Here is a 16,819-nt window from a genome sequence, read left to right on the forward strand (position 1 = left end):
CCGGCCCAAACTGTTGTCTTTTTTAATAAAAATTATTTGAGAGAGAAGGAGGGACAGAGTGACTTGGGCAGGGCGGGGGAAGAGAGAGAGAGAGAGAGAGAGAGAGAGAGAGAGAGAGAGAAGAGAAGAGAAGAGAAGAGAGATAGACACTTCCATCTGCTGATTGACTCCCAGATGTTCACAATGGCAGGTGCTGGGCTAGGCTGAAACCGAATGCCAGGAACTCAGTCCATCTTTCATGTGAGTGCCAGCGACCACCCACCTACTTGAGCCATTGCCTGGTGCCTCTTAGGTTTGCACTCGCAGAAAACTGGAATCAGGAGCTGAAGCCATGGATTCCAGTGTGAGACATAGGTGTCTTAACCATTAAACTAAACAGCCACTTCCTGTGGGTTCTGTTTTTGCTTTCTACATGATATCATTTGAAGCACAAACATGTTTTTTAGATTTTGGGTAAGTTCAACTCATTTTTTCTTTTGTTGTTGGTGCTTTTGGTGTCATATCTAAGAAACCATGTCATTTTTTAAAAGGATTTATTTGTTTGAAAGGTGGAGATAGGAGATACAGAGGCAAAGATGCAGAGGCAGAGAGAGAGAGAAAGAGCAGCCGGGACTCGAACTGGCACCCTATGGGATGTTGGCACTGCAGATGGTTGCTTTACCAGCTACGCCACAGTGCTGGCCCCCTAAGAAAGTGTTAGCTTAGACGTTTTTCCTGTGAGAGTTCATACATTATACATAGGCTTGTGATCCATTCCAATTAATTTTTGTATGTGGTGAGTTGGAGTCCACTTTAGTGCTTTTGAATGTGGATTTCCAATTGTCCCAGTGCTGTTTGTTGAAAGACTCTGCTTTCCTCAGTAAGTGGTCTTGAAGCCCTGGTTGGAAATCTGTTGGCCTTAGGTACCTGTGTTTATTTCTAGGTCCACTATTTTTTAAGATAGCCATATGGCAGTACCATCCTGTCCTTCTTATTGTGGCTTTGTAATAACTTTTGAAACTGAGACTGTGCTCTTTTTCCCAATATTTTGCATATTCTGGTCCCCTTGCCTTTCTTTATGAGTTTCAGTATTAGCATGTCAGTTTTTGCAAAGAAGCCTGAGATTTTGGTGGAGACAATAATGAATCTGATCTACTTTGAGAGTATTTCCATCTTAACAGTATTAAGTCTTCTCACCTATTAGCACAGAATATCTTTCTTTATTATTTTGTTTTTTACAATAGTTTTTTTTTGTTTTTCAGCCTATAAATTTTATGTTTCTTTTGTTAAATTTATTCATGAGTAATTTTTATATTATAAATGAAATTTTCAAATAATTAAATTTATTTGAAAGGTGGAGGGAGGGAAAAGAGAGAGGGAGAGAGAGATCCTATTTACCTGTTCACTCCTCAAATTCCTGCAACAGCTTGGGCTAGATCAGCCTGAAGCTGGAATCCAGAAACTCAATCCAGGTCTCTCACAAAGGTAGCAGGAACCCAAGTATTTGAGTCATCACCTGCTGCCTCCCATAGTGTGCATTAGCAAGAAGCTGGAATCAGGAGCACAGCTGGAACTTGAACCCAGGCACTCATACTTGAGATGTAAAGGTCCCAACTGGTAACTGAACCCCTAAGCCAAACCTGCCTTTCCTGATCATTTTAGTATGAGAAATTCTAAATGGCAAGACTGAAAATTTCACAGTGAATTCCTATATTCTCACCACACCACACCACACCACACCCTACTGTTAACATTTAGTTGTGGGGCCAGTGCTGTGGCACAGCAAGTTAATACCCTGGCCTGAAGTGCCAGCATCCCATATGGGTGCTGGTTCAAGACCCAGCTGCTCCACTTCCGATCCAGCTCTCTGCTATGGCCTGGGAAAGCAGTAGAAGATGGCCCAAGTCCTTGGGCTCCTCTACCTGCATGGGAGACCTGGAAGAAGTTGCTGACTCCTGGCTTTGGATCAGTGCAGCTCCAGGCGTTGCGGCCAACTGGGGAGTGAATCAGCAGATGGAAGACTCTCTCTTTCTCTCTGTCTCTCTTCTCTCTGTGTAATTCTGACTTTCAAATAAAAAAAATTTTAGTTGTATCATTTTGTCATTTGTCTCTCCATCTTTCTGTCTCTCTATGCTTCTTCCAATCTGATGATGAATGGCAAAGTACGTTGTAGGTATTAGTAAGTTCAAATAATCCAGTATGTACATCATTAACTAGAATGCAATATTTATATGTAGACTTTTTTTTCCTTTTGAGGGCAAATTTGCATACAATGAAGTGTATACCTTAAGTGTGTGGTCACTGAGTGTTGACTTATTTATGCATGTGGGTCACTTACCTCCCCCCCAATCAGGATATGGAACTTTTTTTTTTTTTTAAGATTTATTTATGTATTTGAAAGTCAAGGTTAGAAAAAAAGAGAGAGAAATCTTCCATCTGCTGGTTCACTCCTCAAATGGCTGTAATGGCCAGGGCTGAGCCAGGCCAAAGCCAGGAGACAGGAGCTTCATCCGGGTCTCCCTTGTGGGTGCCCAAGCACTTGGGCCATCTGCTGCTGCCTTGTTCTAGGCCATTAGTAGGCGGCTACTACTGGATGGAAAGTGGAGCAGCTGAGACCCAAAATCATACTCATATGGGATTCCAGCATTGCAAGGAGCAGCTTAACAACGCCACAATGCCGGCCTGATACGGAACATTTCCGTCACCCCACAAGGTTCCCTTGTGTCCCTCCTTGCCCAGAGGCAACCACCGTGGTGATTTTCTTCCATCTTCTGTTGCTTACTCTTGTTTTGGAACTGTTTACAAAAGAAATCACACAGTATGCATTCTTTGGTGGGAGACTCCTTTCCCTTTGCCTGGTGCTCTGAGAAGCTGTTTCACATGTTGGCAATTAATCCTTTTATTGCCGGATGGAATGGCAGTATAGAAATCGAACAGTTTGCCTATGGGCTATTCTACTGGAAGACTTTAGGCAAAAAGTCATTGGGGCCGGCGCCGTGGCTCAACAGGCTAATCCTCCTCCTTGCGGCACACCGGGTTCCAGTCCCGGTTGGGGCGCCGGATTCTATCCCGGTTGCCCCTCTTCCAGGCCAGCTCTCTGCTGTGGCCAGGGAGTGCAGTGGAGGATGGCCCAAGTGCTTGGGCCCTGCACCCCATGGGAGACCAGGAGAAGCGCCTGGCTCCTGGCTTCGGATCAGCGCGGTGCGCCGGCCATGGCGGCCATTGGAGAGTGAACCAACGGCAAAGGAAGACCTTTCTCTCTGTCTGTCTCTCTCTCACTGTCCACTCTGCCTGTAAAAAAAAAAAAGTCATTGGAAGGTGACGTGTGGGTGGAGAATGCAGCAGGAGGCAAAAGACCAGTTAGGAGACTCTTGTGGCAGAGTTGAGGTTGGCCTGGGTGAACATTGTGGTGGGAGAGGTGTGGAGAGTTGGTCTCATATGGGATATATTTTGGAAATTGGGCTGATGGGATTTGCTAGGATATGATGTGGAAGAGGAAAGAAAAGACTTGGGATGACTGCTCCTCGAAGCCTGTCCTTTATTTGGCCTTGCCATGCTGAAAGTAGGGAGGCAATAAAAAATAAGAATCTTTTTGCGGCTGGCGCCGCGGCTCACTAGGCTAATCCTCCGCGTTGCGGCGCCGGCACACCGGGTTCTAGTCCCGGTCGGGGCGCCGGCTCTGTCCTGGTTGCCCCTCTTCCAGGCCAGCTCTCTGCTGTGGCCCGGGAGTGCAGTGGAGGATGGCCCAAGTGCTTGGTCCCTGCACCCCATGGAAGACCAGGAGAAGCACCTGGCTCCTGCCATCGGATCAGCGCGGTGCGCCGGCCACAGCGCGCCAGCCGCGGCGGCCATTGGAGGGTGAACCAACGGCAAACGAAGACCTTTCTCTCTGTCTCTCTCTCTCACTGTCCACTCTGCCTGCCAAAAAAAAAAAAAAAAAAAAAAAAGAATCTTTTTGCTTGGAGATTTGATTAAAAACCAGCTGCAAAGCAGTTGGTCAGCGAGTATTAGCCAACTCTTTGCAGAAGGTGATTGATTAGCTTAGCCACCATACCCTACGAACATGCAGCTCTTCTGAAAACCAGCATAATTTTCAGCCTCTCTCGCCACAGTAGTATCATTTTTATTTTACATTTATTTCATTTAATTTGAAAGTTAGAGAGAAAGACAGAGAGAGGGATTTTCTACCTGCTGGTTCATTCCCCAGATGGCTGCAACTGCTAGCACCAGGCCAGGCCAAAGCCAGGAGCCAGGAGCCAGGAGCTTCCTCTGGGTCTTCCATTTGGCTGGCAGGGGCCCAGACACTTGGGCCATCTTCTACTGCTTTTTCCAGGCCATTAGCAGGGAGCTGGATCAAAAGTGGAGCACCCTTGACACGAACCAGTGCCCATATGGGATGCTGGCATCACAGGTGGTGGCTTTACCTGCTATACCATAACACCAGCCCCCACAGTAATATCATTAGTATTTTTAAAAAATTTTTTGACAGGCAGAGTGGACAGTGAAAGAGAGAGACAGAGAGAAAGGTCTTCCTTTGCCGTTGGTTCACCCTCCAATGGCTGCTGCGGTTGGCGCGCTGTGGCCGGCGCACCGCACTGATCCGATGGCAGGAGCCAGGTACTTCTGGTCTTCCATGGGGTGCAGGGCCCAAGCACTTGGGCCATCCTCCACTGCACTCCCGGGCCACAGCAGAGAGCTGGCCTGGAAGAGGGGCAACCGGGACAGAATCCAGTGCCCCGACCGGGACTAGAACCCGGTGTGCCGGTGCCTCAAGGCGGAGGATTAGCCTAGTGAGCTGCGGCGCTGGCCTATCATTAGTATTTTTAAAAATTTATTTGAAAGGTAAAGTCACAAACATACAGAGATCTTCCATCTGCTGATTCACCCCCCAGATGCCTGCAACAGCTGGGGCAGGACCAGACAGAAGCCAGGAGCCAAGAACTTCATGTGGGTCTCTCACATGGATGGCAGAGGCTTAAGTACTTGGGCCATCATCTGCTTCCTCCTGGAGTGATTACCAGAAAGCTGGGAGCTGGGACTTGAACCAGCATGGACATATGGGATCCCAAGGTGTGCTTTAACCTCTGTGTCACAACACAAACCCCATTGTCACTACTAAAAGTACAAGTCAACTGAATTTTCTCAGTCTCCATACCCATCCCACCCCCTTCCTTGACCCAGCACCTCTGAGCTGTTAGCTTTAAGATTTGACTTCCGTTATTTCTCTCAAACAGGAAACGTTCAAGTGTTGGGTCTTTTTTATCTGGATCCTTAAACATGTTATTGTGTTTCTCAGATTAGAAGATTATTGATTGGTTGAATATATCTTTTCCTCTAAATATTATATAATGAAAGAGCCCTTTACAGATAATGCCAATAAGATCAAGGCCTTCATTCTTTAAACAAATATTTATTGAGTGACTATTGTGTGCCAAGAACTGTGCTAGGCATTGATTATACTGTAGTGAATAAGACAGTTCTTTCTTTCAAGGTTTCAAAGAATATGCCAAGCAGATGATTTCATTATAGAATGATTAATAGAAAACTCGTAACAGTGGCGTCCAGCAGGGTCTGGGGGAAGGGGAGGGGTGAAGCCAGGAGAAACTTCTAGAGATATGTTAGTTGAGAACTGAGGGATCAAAAACATGCGCGAGATTGGAGGTGATACAGAGTAGGGCATTCCAGGGAGGAGAGAGTATTATCCGAAACACAGAGGGAGGTATGCATGTGGCACATTGCTAAACAAGAAGTTTTAGATGGTGGAAAAATAGTCTAATGGGGTGATAAGAGAGGGACACAAGGGTCAGATTAGGAAGGTTTTTCCAAACATGAAGATATTTGGACTTTGTGAATTTGTAATATAGTGTAGACCCTAGATTGAAGTGGGTTGTTTAGAGACAAGACCAGTGAGTGGTCCAGGAGGTGACAGTGGCATGAGCAAAGCGGTAGGGAGGAGCTCGGAGAAGAAGAGAAGTGGGTGACCTTCTCAAGTGTAGGGGGGTGTGTTGTGGGGCAGCAATGGGCTGCAGCCTAGGACACCCAGTCCCATATTGCAGTGCCTGGGTTGGAGTCCCAGCTTTGATTCTGATTCAGCTTCCTGGGGATGCACTCTGGGAGGCAGTGTGTGATGGCTCAAGTACTTGTGTCCCTACCACCCATATGATAGACTCATCTGAGTTCAGGCTCCTGGCTTCAGTCTGGTGCAATGCCAGCAGCCCTAGGCATTTGGGGAGAGGACCAGTAGATCAAAGATTGATTCTCTCTCTCTCTCTCTCTCTCTCTCTCTATCTCTATCTCTATCTCTCTCTATCATTCTGCTTTTCAAAAATAAAAAAGGGCATGTTGACCAAGTAGAATCAACACTTGCTTGTGAATGGTTGCTGGAAGGAGCAAAAGACAAAGTCCAAGTTTTTGAGTTGGCAACAGGTTGAAAGGCAAGGAAGAGACCCAAGAGGGGTGCAGATGTTTGGAATGGCCTGGGGTAGAGAAGGGGAAAGTCATGGCAGTGTTTATATATTGAGCCTGAGAGTCTTATGAGATGTCCAGGATAATCAAATCAGTGATTGGATGTACGGGTCTGGAGCTCAGAGAAGTCTGGGCCAGAGGTGTACATTTGCAAGTCATCCACATATAGGTGGTGGGCCTGGATGAGTCTAGAAAGAAAGCACACAGTGAGAAAAGAACTTGCAATAGCTATGGAGAGCATACTATTCTACAAAACGCTGAGGGTGGTCAGAGAAGCAGGAGGAAAACCAGCACATAGTGTTTCAAGGGGGAAGTGGTCAATAAAGTGGGTTGTTGCTGAGAGTTGATGTGAAACGACAGCTGAAAAATGTCCGCTGCAATGAGCGAGCAGCCTGGTATTTAACTCTGTCGTTAGCTAGAGCTGGCTAAGCGGTGAGCCAGAGCTGACATCCGGAGTGGAGTGCTACTGCGAATTTGCTAGTGAGAATTTGGATAGCTCTTTGGAGCTTTCTGGCTGTGAAGGTGAGGAGAGAGGCCAGTTGAGGCAGAGTATGAGAATGAGGGAGAGTTGTTTTCAGGAAGTGAGAGAATTGAATGTGTTAAAAAGTTGAAGCGAAGGACTTAGTTGATGAGAAATTGATTTAGAAGAGAGGGAGTGAGGGGCCGCGTGTTGGCATAGTAGGTTAAGCATCAGCCTGTGGAGCTGACATTCCATATAGGTGTTGGTTCGGGGCCCGGCTGCTCTATGTCCAATCCTGCTCCCTACTTATGCACCTGGGAAAGCAGTGGAAGATGCTCCAAGTGCTTGTGCCCCTGCCCCCACATGGGAGACCCAGAAGAAGCACTGGCTCCTGGCTTCATTCTGGCCCAGCTCTGGTCATTGTAGCCATTTGGGGAGTGAACCAGCAGATAGAAGACCTCTCTCTCTCTCTCTCTCTCTCCCTCCCTCCCTCCCTTTGCAGCTCTGTACTCTGCCTCTCAAATAAATAAATAAATCTTAAAAAAAAAAAGGAAGAGAGGGAATGAATAATAAAAATGGACAGTTCTTGAGAAAGTGGAAGGGGATGGGATGCAAAGCTGTGGTGGAGGGGCTGGACTTCTGCAGAACATAATAAACTTTTCAAGCTATTTGCATCCAGAATGCTGTGTTGTGTGTGCATGTGTTGTGTGTGTGTGTGTTGCATCTGTTAAGGTCTCGTTGTTTGACTTGTGATGCATCAAACAACCAAGTTCCCTCCTTCACCTTAGCCTATGTAAAAGGACAGGAGCCTTTATTCCTTCCCATTCAACACATACAAGGGGTCTTCAAAAATTCATGAAAAATGAATGCTATTAAAAAATTATGCAGGGATCTCAAAATTTTTGTACCAAAATAAGCTTATCTTTTGATTCCATTTTCCACAGACTTTTTGTAGTACTCTCACAGGTAACTATCTTATCTGTGGTTAGTCATTTAAATCCACATTGATTTCATATGGAACAAAAGCTACTTATGAAGTGTACCTCATTCTTTACGATGGTAGGGCCATGTGCCATTGAACTTATCAATTCCTGTCATAAAATGAAAAAACAAACAGTAAACTAGCTTCCTTATTGTTCTTCCGGGACTGTCAGAGGCCAGCTTGAAAGCCAGCCAGGAAAGCAGGGCCAGTGATCTTTCCACTCGTTAGGACTGGGGTCGATTGGGGCCAGGATGGAGGGTGAAGGGAGGGCAGCAGTCAGAGTTACTGTTAGTATTTTCTTTTCTTTTCTACTATTACGAATCACCAACATTCCCATCAGTTTCTTCAGTTTAAAAAATGCTCTCCCAGTTGTTTCCCTTAATCCAGTTAATGTTGGGTGAGGGACAAAGTTTGGGGGATGACAGATAAAAAGCTGTATGGAGAAAAAGAGAGAGGGGCTGGGGGAAAAGTAAAACCCAGGAGACAGGAGAGGAGTCACGCATCCACAGCAGAGAGGACATTAGGTACTGGGGAGCAAACCACTGACATGTGACAAGGTGTTGGCATCCTCCAGAGGGCCCCAGGTCGTAAACAGCGGCCACTGTGTTTGGGTTATTAAAATTTCATGAGGGAACTTGTGATCGAGAAAAGCATGCCTAAAAAGATTTGCTGAGAGTGGCAGTGGAGGAGTGATGAGGGAAAAAAAGTGGGTAAAAACACTGGTCTGACTCTGGTGTCGTGGTGCTCATGACCACTGTTCCTAGACATGTCAGACATGTTTGTCTAGCATGTCTGCATCTGGCCCCGTCTGTCCTGCGCTCTTCTGTGTGACTCCCTGTGACCATCTCTCCTCCTCTAAACCCTTTCCTCTTCTCGTCACAGCCGCCTGAATTAGGGTGGACACGAGCTGTGACTAGTGACAGACGGGCTGGCCAGGGAGCAGCTGCACCTCACTGGCTCTCCCTCAGCCTCCTCCCTCTCCACTCCTGGATGTGACTCTGTGTTTTTGGTAATGCCTGCTCTACCCCTCTCCTTTTGAGATGGCCACCAAAAGAGTGGGTACCCAGAATGCCCTGGTGATGATATCTCTCCAAGATAGGCCGTGGGGGCTGGCTTGCTGTTTTTTTGCATGGGATTGAATGAGATGGGGGAGAAACCCATTGGTGTTATCAGTTCTGGGTCCTTATGCCTGGTTAATGTAAAGTAGGGCTTCTCAACAGCGGCACTGTCGACATTTTGGCCCAGGTAATCCTTGGTTGTGGGAAACTATTCTGGGCATAGTCCATGTTTAGCAGCACCCTGCCTCTCTACAGTTGTGTCAATCGAAAGATGTCTTCCGATAAACACCTACCATTATTTATCAATTAAAATTAAAACAGAAAATCCAGGGGATCGGAAATTCTCAACCTCCTATTCCAGCGAGTAAGATCAAAAATGTCATAAAGAGTTAAGCATTGTCTTCGTGAGGATGTCACCAGGAGTGGGGCCAGGCGGCCGTGACACTGACAGTGAGCACTCAGCCAGCACTTGCCAGGCACATTCCACAGCTTGACTCATTGGCCCTCCGGCAATCAAGGAGTTCTGCTGTTCCACCTGTGCTGCCATTGAGGAACCTGCCTGAGGTCAGCCAGCTGGTGCTGGGAGAGTCACCCAGGCAGCACAGTTCCAGTGCCTAGGCGCTCATGAGTGCATGATGTCTGCACTTCTTCAGACTCCGCGAGGCTTGGGGTGGTGCCAGGTGCATGGTGGGTTCTCGCTGGATCCTTACTGACACTGGTGTTTACTTGGGTGCTCTGTCTCCTATCCCTGCATGGCGTGCTCTCTTTCTTCCAGTGCGGCTCTGCCCAAGTATCACTTCCTCTGTGAAGATAGTTTATTGTTCCCCACACCCCAACGGACTAAAATGTCTGCTGTGTTAATTATTGTATCCACAGCACCTGGTGCCCATTAAATGTATGGAGTGAGTGAAGACACCCTTTAGCTAAATACTATATTAAGTCTCCATGCTCTGTTATGGTACTACCTTCCTGCAGTACTGCATTTAAAAATGAGCCTTTCTCTTAAGGACAAGGGTCTTGCCGAAGAAAAGCATGGCCCCTGAGAGAAGGGCCAGTGTTTTGGGGACCCTCAAGTGTTGTCCATCAGACGCTTGTAACTAGCCTATGTCACTCATGCATGTCCATGTCCGTTCTGTAGTTTGCTCTGCTGGTCTGTGAAAGGAATTAAAGAATCATGATAATTTACACAGCCATTCACCTTTATTTATACTTACCATGGCTTGAATCATGTGTTAAATTTTAACTACTTTTGGGGAAATGTGTTACATACAATACAATGGCTGGTTTTTGTGCAGAATTCATCAGAAGGTGACTCTGCCTGTGTCTCTCCATGACTACTATTCGTAAGTTGAAAAATAATACAGCTTTAATGAAAATATATTAAAATTTGGCAATTGCTGTCATTATATGCTAAATGAAGCCACATAGTAACTGCAGATAGAAATGTAGTTAAATTGAGTTGGAATCAGAACCTTTTTCTTTCAAAACTATGCTTTTTTCACCTTCCAAAAAACTGTTCCGAGATGTTGAGAACCTCGTCTTTCTTCCAACTGCAGGTTTTGAGGGTAGTCTTTTTTTTTTTTTTTTTTAAAGACATCTATTGATGCCGTGAAATTAAGCATTTGAAGCCATTTGGTTTACTGTAGACTTGAGAGAGCTCATTCTCTAAACCCTGAAATTTAGCACTGCGACATATTTTTAAAAAGATGTATTTTTTTATTTGAAAGTCAGAGTTACAGAGAGATAGGGAGAAACAGAGAGAGAGAGAGAGAGAGAGAGAGAGAGAGAGGAAGCCAAGTACTTGGGCCAGCTTTTGCTGCCTCCTGGCTGCATTGCCAGGAAACTTGATTGGAAGCCTGGAGTAGTTGAGGTTTGAATCAGGCATGTGGGCATCCCAAGCAAGGGCTTAATCGGCTATGCTATCTGCTCACCCTGCTAACTCTATTATTTATTTGTTTTTATTTGAAAGGTATAGACAGAAATAGAGAAAGATATTCCATCCACTAGTTCACTCTCCAAATGCCTACAATAGCCAGGCCTGGGCCAGGCCAAAGCCAGGAGCCTAGAATTCAATCTAGGTCTCCCACATGGGTGGTTGGGACCCAAATACTTAAGCTATCACCTGCTGCCTCCCAGGGTGTGCATTAGTAGGAAGTTGGATTGGAAGCAGAGTAGCTGGGACTTGACCCAGTCACTCTGTTACGCCATTGCACCAAAGGCCTGCCCCAGAAGTTGCTGGTTTAAAACCATCCATTGGAGGCTGGCCTTTCAGAGGGGAAAACAGAGATGGCTGTTTCCATGATCTGTTCCCTCACTGACCCTCCTCACTGTGTTCACACTGCTCTCTGCTACCCTAGCCTTATAGTCAGGGTTGGGGAAATTTTACTGTTAGATCATTTTGGAAGGTCAGTAGAGGCAGGTGTTTGCCTGGGACATCCTTCACTCCTGAGGAGTTCCTAGACTGTATTTGGACATCAGAAGAAATCCCCTTTAAAGCCATGTGTACGTTAACTTCCACAGACCCAGATGGTAGAGATGCTCACGTATCTCGGGCAGCAGGGCAGCCGAGGCACCATGCGTCAGAACTGAGTGGGAGAATTCTGACCCAGCCTCCAGAAGGCTGGCTGAAATGAGAAGGACATCCAAAGGCAGAAATGAAATGAAGGTGAAGTGGCAGAACTGTACTGAGGAAGTCAGGACTCAGAGGCCCACAGAAATCCAGACACACACACGTGTGCACACCACACACACACATACACACCCCTTCCTTCTTGGCTTTCCAGCCTGATCACAGCCCGGGGGCAGGATTAAGTGGCAAACACTGAGCAGGTGCCACAGCATCACCTGTGTTAGAACAAGACGAAGAGTGTTGCTGCCTGTTGCCAGGCTGGCCAGGGAAGGGCCCTTGGGGTCGCCTGATGAACACACACATCCCAGTCTCTACACTGGAGACTCTGAGTTCAGCAAATTTGAGGTAGGGCCTGGGAATGTGCCTTTTTAAAAGGCAGACAGCCAGGTCTTGGAGCCACTGCAAAGACTGGGAGAAATAACAATTTTTGTTCAAGGCAGTGACCACCAGCAGCAATTACATGAGGGCTGGGGGCCTAGGGCGATGCAAGGGAGTTTTACAACTTAGGCCTCTTTCCGTGACTTCTTTCTTTGGTAATTTTAGAAGTCTTTAAAAAAATATTTTGAGAGCAAGAGAGAGACAGCAAGCAAGTGTACCACCATCTGTTGGTTTATTCTCCAAGTACCTGCAACAGTGAGGGCTGAGGTAGACCAAAGCTGGGAGCCTGGAACTAAACGTGGGTCTCTCACGTGGATGGCAGGAACCAAAGTACTTCAGCACTTGATGCCTCGCAGGGTGCATAACCACAGAAGCTGGGAATGGACGCACAGCTGGGACTCAAACCTAGTCGCTCCAATATGGGATGTGGGCATCCCAAGCAGTGTCTCAACCACTACACCAAATGCTTGCCCCACTGCCACTTCTTAAGAGGATACAGATTTAAGTCATCGTTTGACACCAAACACTGAATTAGCAATTTTTATACATATGGGTGAAAGATAATATCAAAGGTATAAAAAAACTACAACGGTGATTGATTATGTTCTTGGGTTAGGGCATCATGTGAATGAGCATTTACTTCTAGTAATTAGAAAGCATAAGAGGGTGCATTCCAAACTGAATCTTATTTTGGACTTTGAATATTAATGGATTGGGCAGCTTCCCAGGTCTGAGTCCTCTATGTGACAGGCAAATGCAGAGGGGAAGTGATGTCCAGTACCAGCCCAGCCACCCTGGGAACCTAGGAGCTTGCTCTGTTGTGTAGGAGCTCTGTTCCGTACTCACAGCACCGATGGCTGTGATGGCCAAGCTCACAGGTAAGCATACAACGCCATGGTAGTTTCCTTCCATGAATCCCAGGGATGGCTCAGAGTTGCTGTATCCGAGGAACGTGCTGGTGAGGTTTTTGGTGAAAAACCCCTTCCTGGTTTCCAATGTCTCTGTCCTTTGCCTTTGAACAAGATGTGGGCAGGGAGGCTTATGTATTTACGCCACTGCTTGGTGTCCCTTGGGCATCCAGGCCATGAAGTCTCTGAGGTAAGGACGGATAGGAAGGTCATGAGGAGAGGCAAGCGCCCTGTTTTGGTGGAAGGTGCTGCTCATGTAAGGTCCATGAGTCTTTTTTCTAGACAGGAGCGCAGACACAAAGTTCCTCTGCCAGAGCACGTGTGGGTGCTCAGAGCATTCAGTGGGCATGGCTGAGGCTGGTGCCAGGTGGGGACTGCGCCTCGTCAGTCCTGTTGGTAGATTTGCTCTGAGGGCCTCCAGGTAGACAGAAGATCCAGTGACAGATTTTTCTGTTCTTGTTCAGATCTGACCTGGTGGTAGCCCAGTAAATCCATGGTGTCACCACAGACTTTCTGAATTTGAGAAACCTTTGTGTAAGGCAAGGACCAGCGCCAGGCCTGGGACACATTGATGGCGTCCCTGGCATTTGTGTGGAAGGCATGCTCACCCATGCCCTTGCCTCTGGTGATGTTGTGCACCCAGGTCTGGAGATGGGGCAAGAATCTCAACCCCACGTAGTCATACATTCGGGACGTCTGGACCAGGGGGTCCCGGACCAGGTCCTCATAGCGCATGAGCAGGTAGCGCTGCTTTAGGGCTTTGGGCAGGGACAGGATAGCCTTGTAGATCTCCAGCTGGCTCTGGCAGATGATCTGCATTGTGTAGTATGGTTGGTCCTCCTTCTTGATCTTTTGCCAATGCTGCCCCATCACAATGTGGCTGTCAATCATGAGTTCTGCCTCTGTGTGTTCTCGAGAACGGAACACAGCCCGGGGATCCCGGACCAGGTGCACGATGTGCAGGTTGAGGGAAGGGTCTGTCAGCAGCGGGTAGAGGGACTGCAGGTTGAAGAAGCGCACCTCCTTGAGCACCACGTGGCTGTAGGAGCGGCAGGCCTTCTCCACCGCCTCGAAGGGCTCTCGATTGCACAGGAGCTTGCAGTGAGCCTGGGAGATGATCTTGTCCCGAGGGAAGACATTACAGGCAGGTGGGGAACACAGGGCCCGGCTGTGGTCCCAGTGGAAGACACTGGACAGTTTCCGGGGCCCGGGTGACATGTAGGCATCAAAGACGCTCATGTCACACAGGAAGACAGAGCGTATCAGGTCCCGCACTGCCATGTGCAGCCTCCAGGGCGTGCTCTGTGTGAAGGTCATCCACACGTGCCAGGCAGGCTCCATCAGGTAGAAGACATCTGGGTGCTGCCCGAAAAGCTGCCCCACAAAGGAAGAGCCTGAGCGCCACGAGGACAGGATGAGCACGTGCATGGGCTTGGGCTCCTCCTTCCTGGACAGGGAGAAGGAGTCCTGGCCGTACGTGTGGAACAGGAGCACAAAGAGCACCATCTGGGAAAGCAGGAACAGCAGTAGGCGCACTTTTTTGTGCAGCATCATTGTCAGTGTGGAAGACCCTGAAGAAAGAAGCAGAAGGGCCCGAGTTGCAGAGCAGTTCTGGTGTCTGCCTCCCTTCCCCTCTCCCAGAGTCACCTTCTCCTTGGCCCCTACCCAGGAGCGGTGTAGAAAGCCAGAACCTTCCCACAACAGCACAAACCCCTCTGCAAATCTTGCCCCTGCAGTTAGTGTGTCGATCAGTTCATTTTTAAGGCCTTTGGTGCTTCCTTACTGGTCTTTCTTTCCCTTTACCTGATCAAGAATACCTGAACTCACTCATACTTGGTCAACACAGGGCCCGGTGATGGGCACATCTCCTTCACTTAGGCCATCTGGCAATGCTAACCCTCAGTCTGACCCGAGTCTTGGTTGGATGCCTTGTGATTCTTCCTGAAACTAAGGGAGATAAGCCAGCCTTCAGGGAACTGCCTTGAGGCCATTGCTCAGCCCTGCCCCCACCTCCAAGGAGCACACCACTAGGCTGAGTGTCTTTCCCTCCCCCATCTTAAGCACAAGACTTTCCACTCCAGTGTCCTGATTGACAGGGCTACAGACCATGAACTTGATACAGTTGTGTCCTCAGTGGCAGAGCCAAGAGCCCATGGCACCTGTCACCTGATTTCTTCTCGCTTGTTCTCATCCTGTGGGTCCAGGGACATATGGAGCTGATCCAGTGCTGCATCTTTGTAGGTCACAAACTGCCTGAACCTATTTGAGCTGGATCATTCTTTCCTACCCAGCTGACTCTATATGAGTGTAGCAAGCCACCTGAGCTGCGTGGTGATACTTGTGGCCTGTTTGCCACTGTGCTGCGCTTAGAGAATGCTTGCCTGTTTGGCACAGCAGTGTGGTGGTGGTGGTGGGGGGTGTTGTACATTGCAGCCTTAGGAAACATCACCTCATCAAGAATTTAGATATCTGTTATAAATTTTTTTTCCTATGATGGGTATTTGGCATTGCAGTTAAGACATTGCTTGGGGTACCAGTTCTACTTCTGAATCCATTTTCCTGCTAATGCATACCCTAGCAAGCAGCAGCTAATGGCTCAAGCAGTTTGGTCCTGGCCACACATGTGGGAGACCCACATTGGGTTCTGAGCTCCTGGGTTTGACCTGGTTCAGTCCTGGCTGTTGTGGGCATTTGGGGAGTGAGCCACTTGATGGGCTGAAGTTGGATTTCTTTCTCTCTCTCTCTCTTTCTCTCCCTTTCAAATAAGTAAAATATTAAAAACATTTTTTTCTGTGGGCAGTGGTAAATTAGTCATCTTGATCCAATAAGAAAATATATTTAGGGTAGTTTTCTAGTTGTTATGTGTTAAATATTTAGAGAAGGGTTTTCATTTTGTAACCCACAGAAAGGCACATCAAACTCTGACAACCCAGACCTTATTCCCCTCACAACCAGAACTTGCTTCGTGTGGGAAAAAAAAAAAAAAAGCACAGTAGGGGCTGGTGCTGTGGCATAGTAGGCTAAACCCCCACCTCTGCCTCCGCCTCTACCTGTGGCACCGGCATCTCAAATGGGTGCAGGTTCTTGTCCCGGCTGTTCCACTTCTGATCCAGCTGTCTGCTTATGGCCTGGGAAAGCAGTAGAGGATGGATCAAGTGCTTGGGCCCCTGAATCTGCGTGGGAGACCCAGAAGAAGCTCCTGTTTTGGTCTGGCCTAGCCCTGGCCACTATGTCCATTTGGGGAAACCAGTGGTTGGAAGACTTCTTTCTGACTCTCCCTCTCTCTGTAACTTTGCCTCTCAGATAAAAAAATAAAATCTTAAAAAAAAAAAAAAACACAGTAATTAGGGCCACAGTAGGAGATTTAAACTCTTTCCTTCATGATCCTGGATCAACTTTGGGGTACTTCCTGACATCAGTAATGATTGAGAGACATGATAACTGTAACAAAAGGGCATAAATATAGTAGCAAGGAAATGCTCTCTTCCTGCTTTAAAAAATAAGAGTGACTATATTTCCAGAAAGTAATTGGAGCTGGGTTTAGGGTTTGCTATTTTCCTGGTGACAGATCTTACTGCTAATGTTAGAAAAAGTTTTTAATGGGTAATATGAGTAGTTACATGGTTCAGATCATTTGAAAAGTGTCATCATGGATGTTAGGTCCACAGACTCAGAATCTACAATTAGGTGAGATTCTGCATGCAGGAAGAAAGCTTGCAGCCTGGCCTGTCATAACCCAGCTCCTCAACATGAGGGCTCCAGAAAGTTCTTGGAAAGTGGCATTAAATGATAAGTCTATTTTGGTGCAAAAGTTTTGAAATCCAAATCCATGAATAGTATTTTCATGATTTGTACTCTCCATGAAGTAGTTTTTTTTTTTTTTAAAAAAAAGATTTATTTAGAAAGGCAGAGAGAGCCGGCGCCATGGCTCAACAGGCTAATCCTCCGCCTTGCGGCACG

At 47.3% G+C, this 16,819-nt stretch overlaps 1 protein-coding gene across 1 annotated transcript; it reads right to left on the reverse strand.

The window, feature by feature from the left end:
• Positions 1-13,243: 13,243 nt before the first annotated feature.
• CHST4 (carbohydrate sulfotransferase 4) lies at positions 13,244-14,413 on the reverse strand. The gene has a single exon (XM_062176037.1). The coding sequence runs from the start codon at positions 14,411-14,413 to the stop codon at positions 13,244-13,246; it is 1,170 nt and encodes a 389-aa protein (XP_062032021.1).
• Between the last annotated feature and the right edge of the window lie 2,406 nt (positions 14,414-16,819).

Source organism: Lepus europaeus, chromosome 19 (assembly GCF_033115175.1).
Source record: "Lepus europaeus isolate LE1 chromosome 19, mLepTim1.pri, whole genome shotgun sequence".
In the NCBI taxonomy this organism is placed as follows: domain Eukaryota; kingdom Metazoa; phylum Chordata; class Mammalia; order Lagomorpha; family Leporidae; genus Lepus; species Lepus europaeus.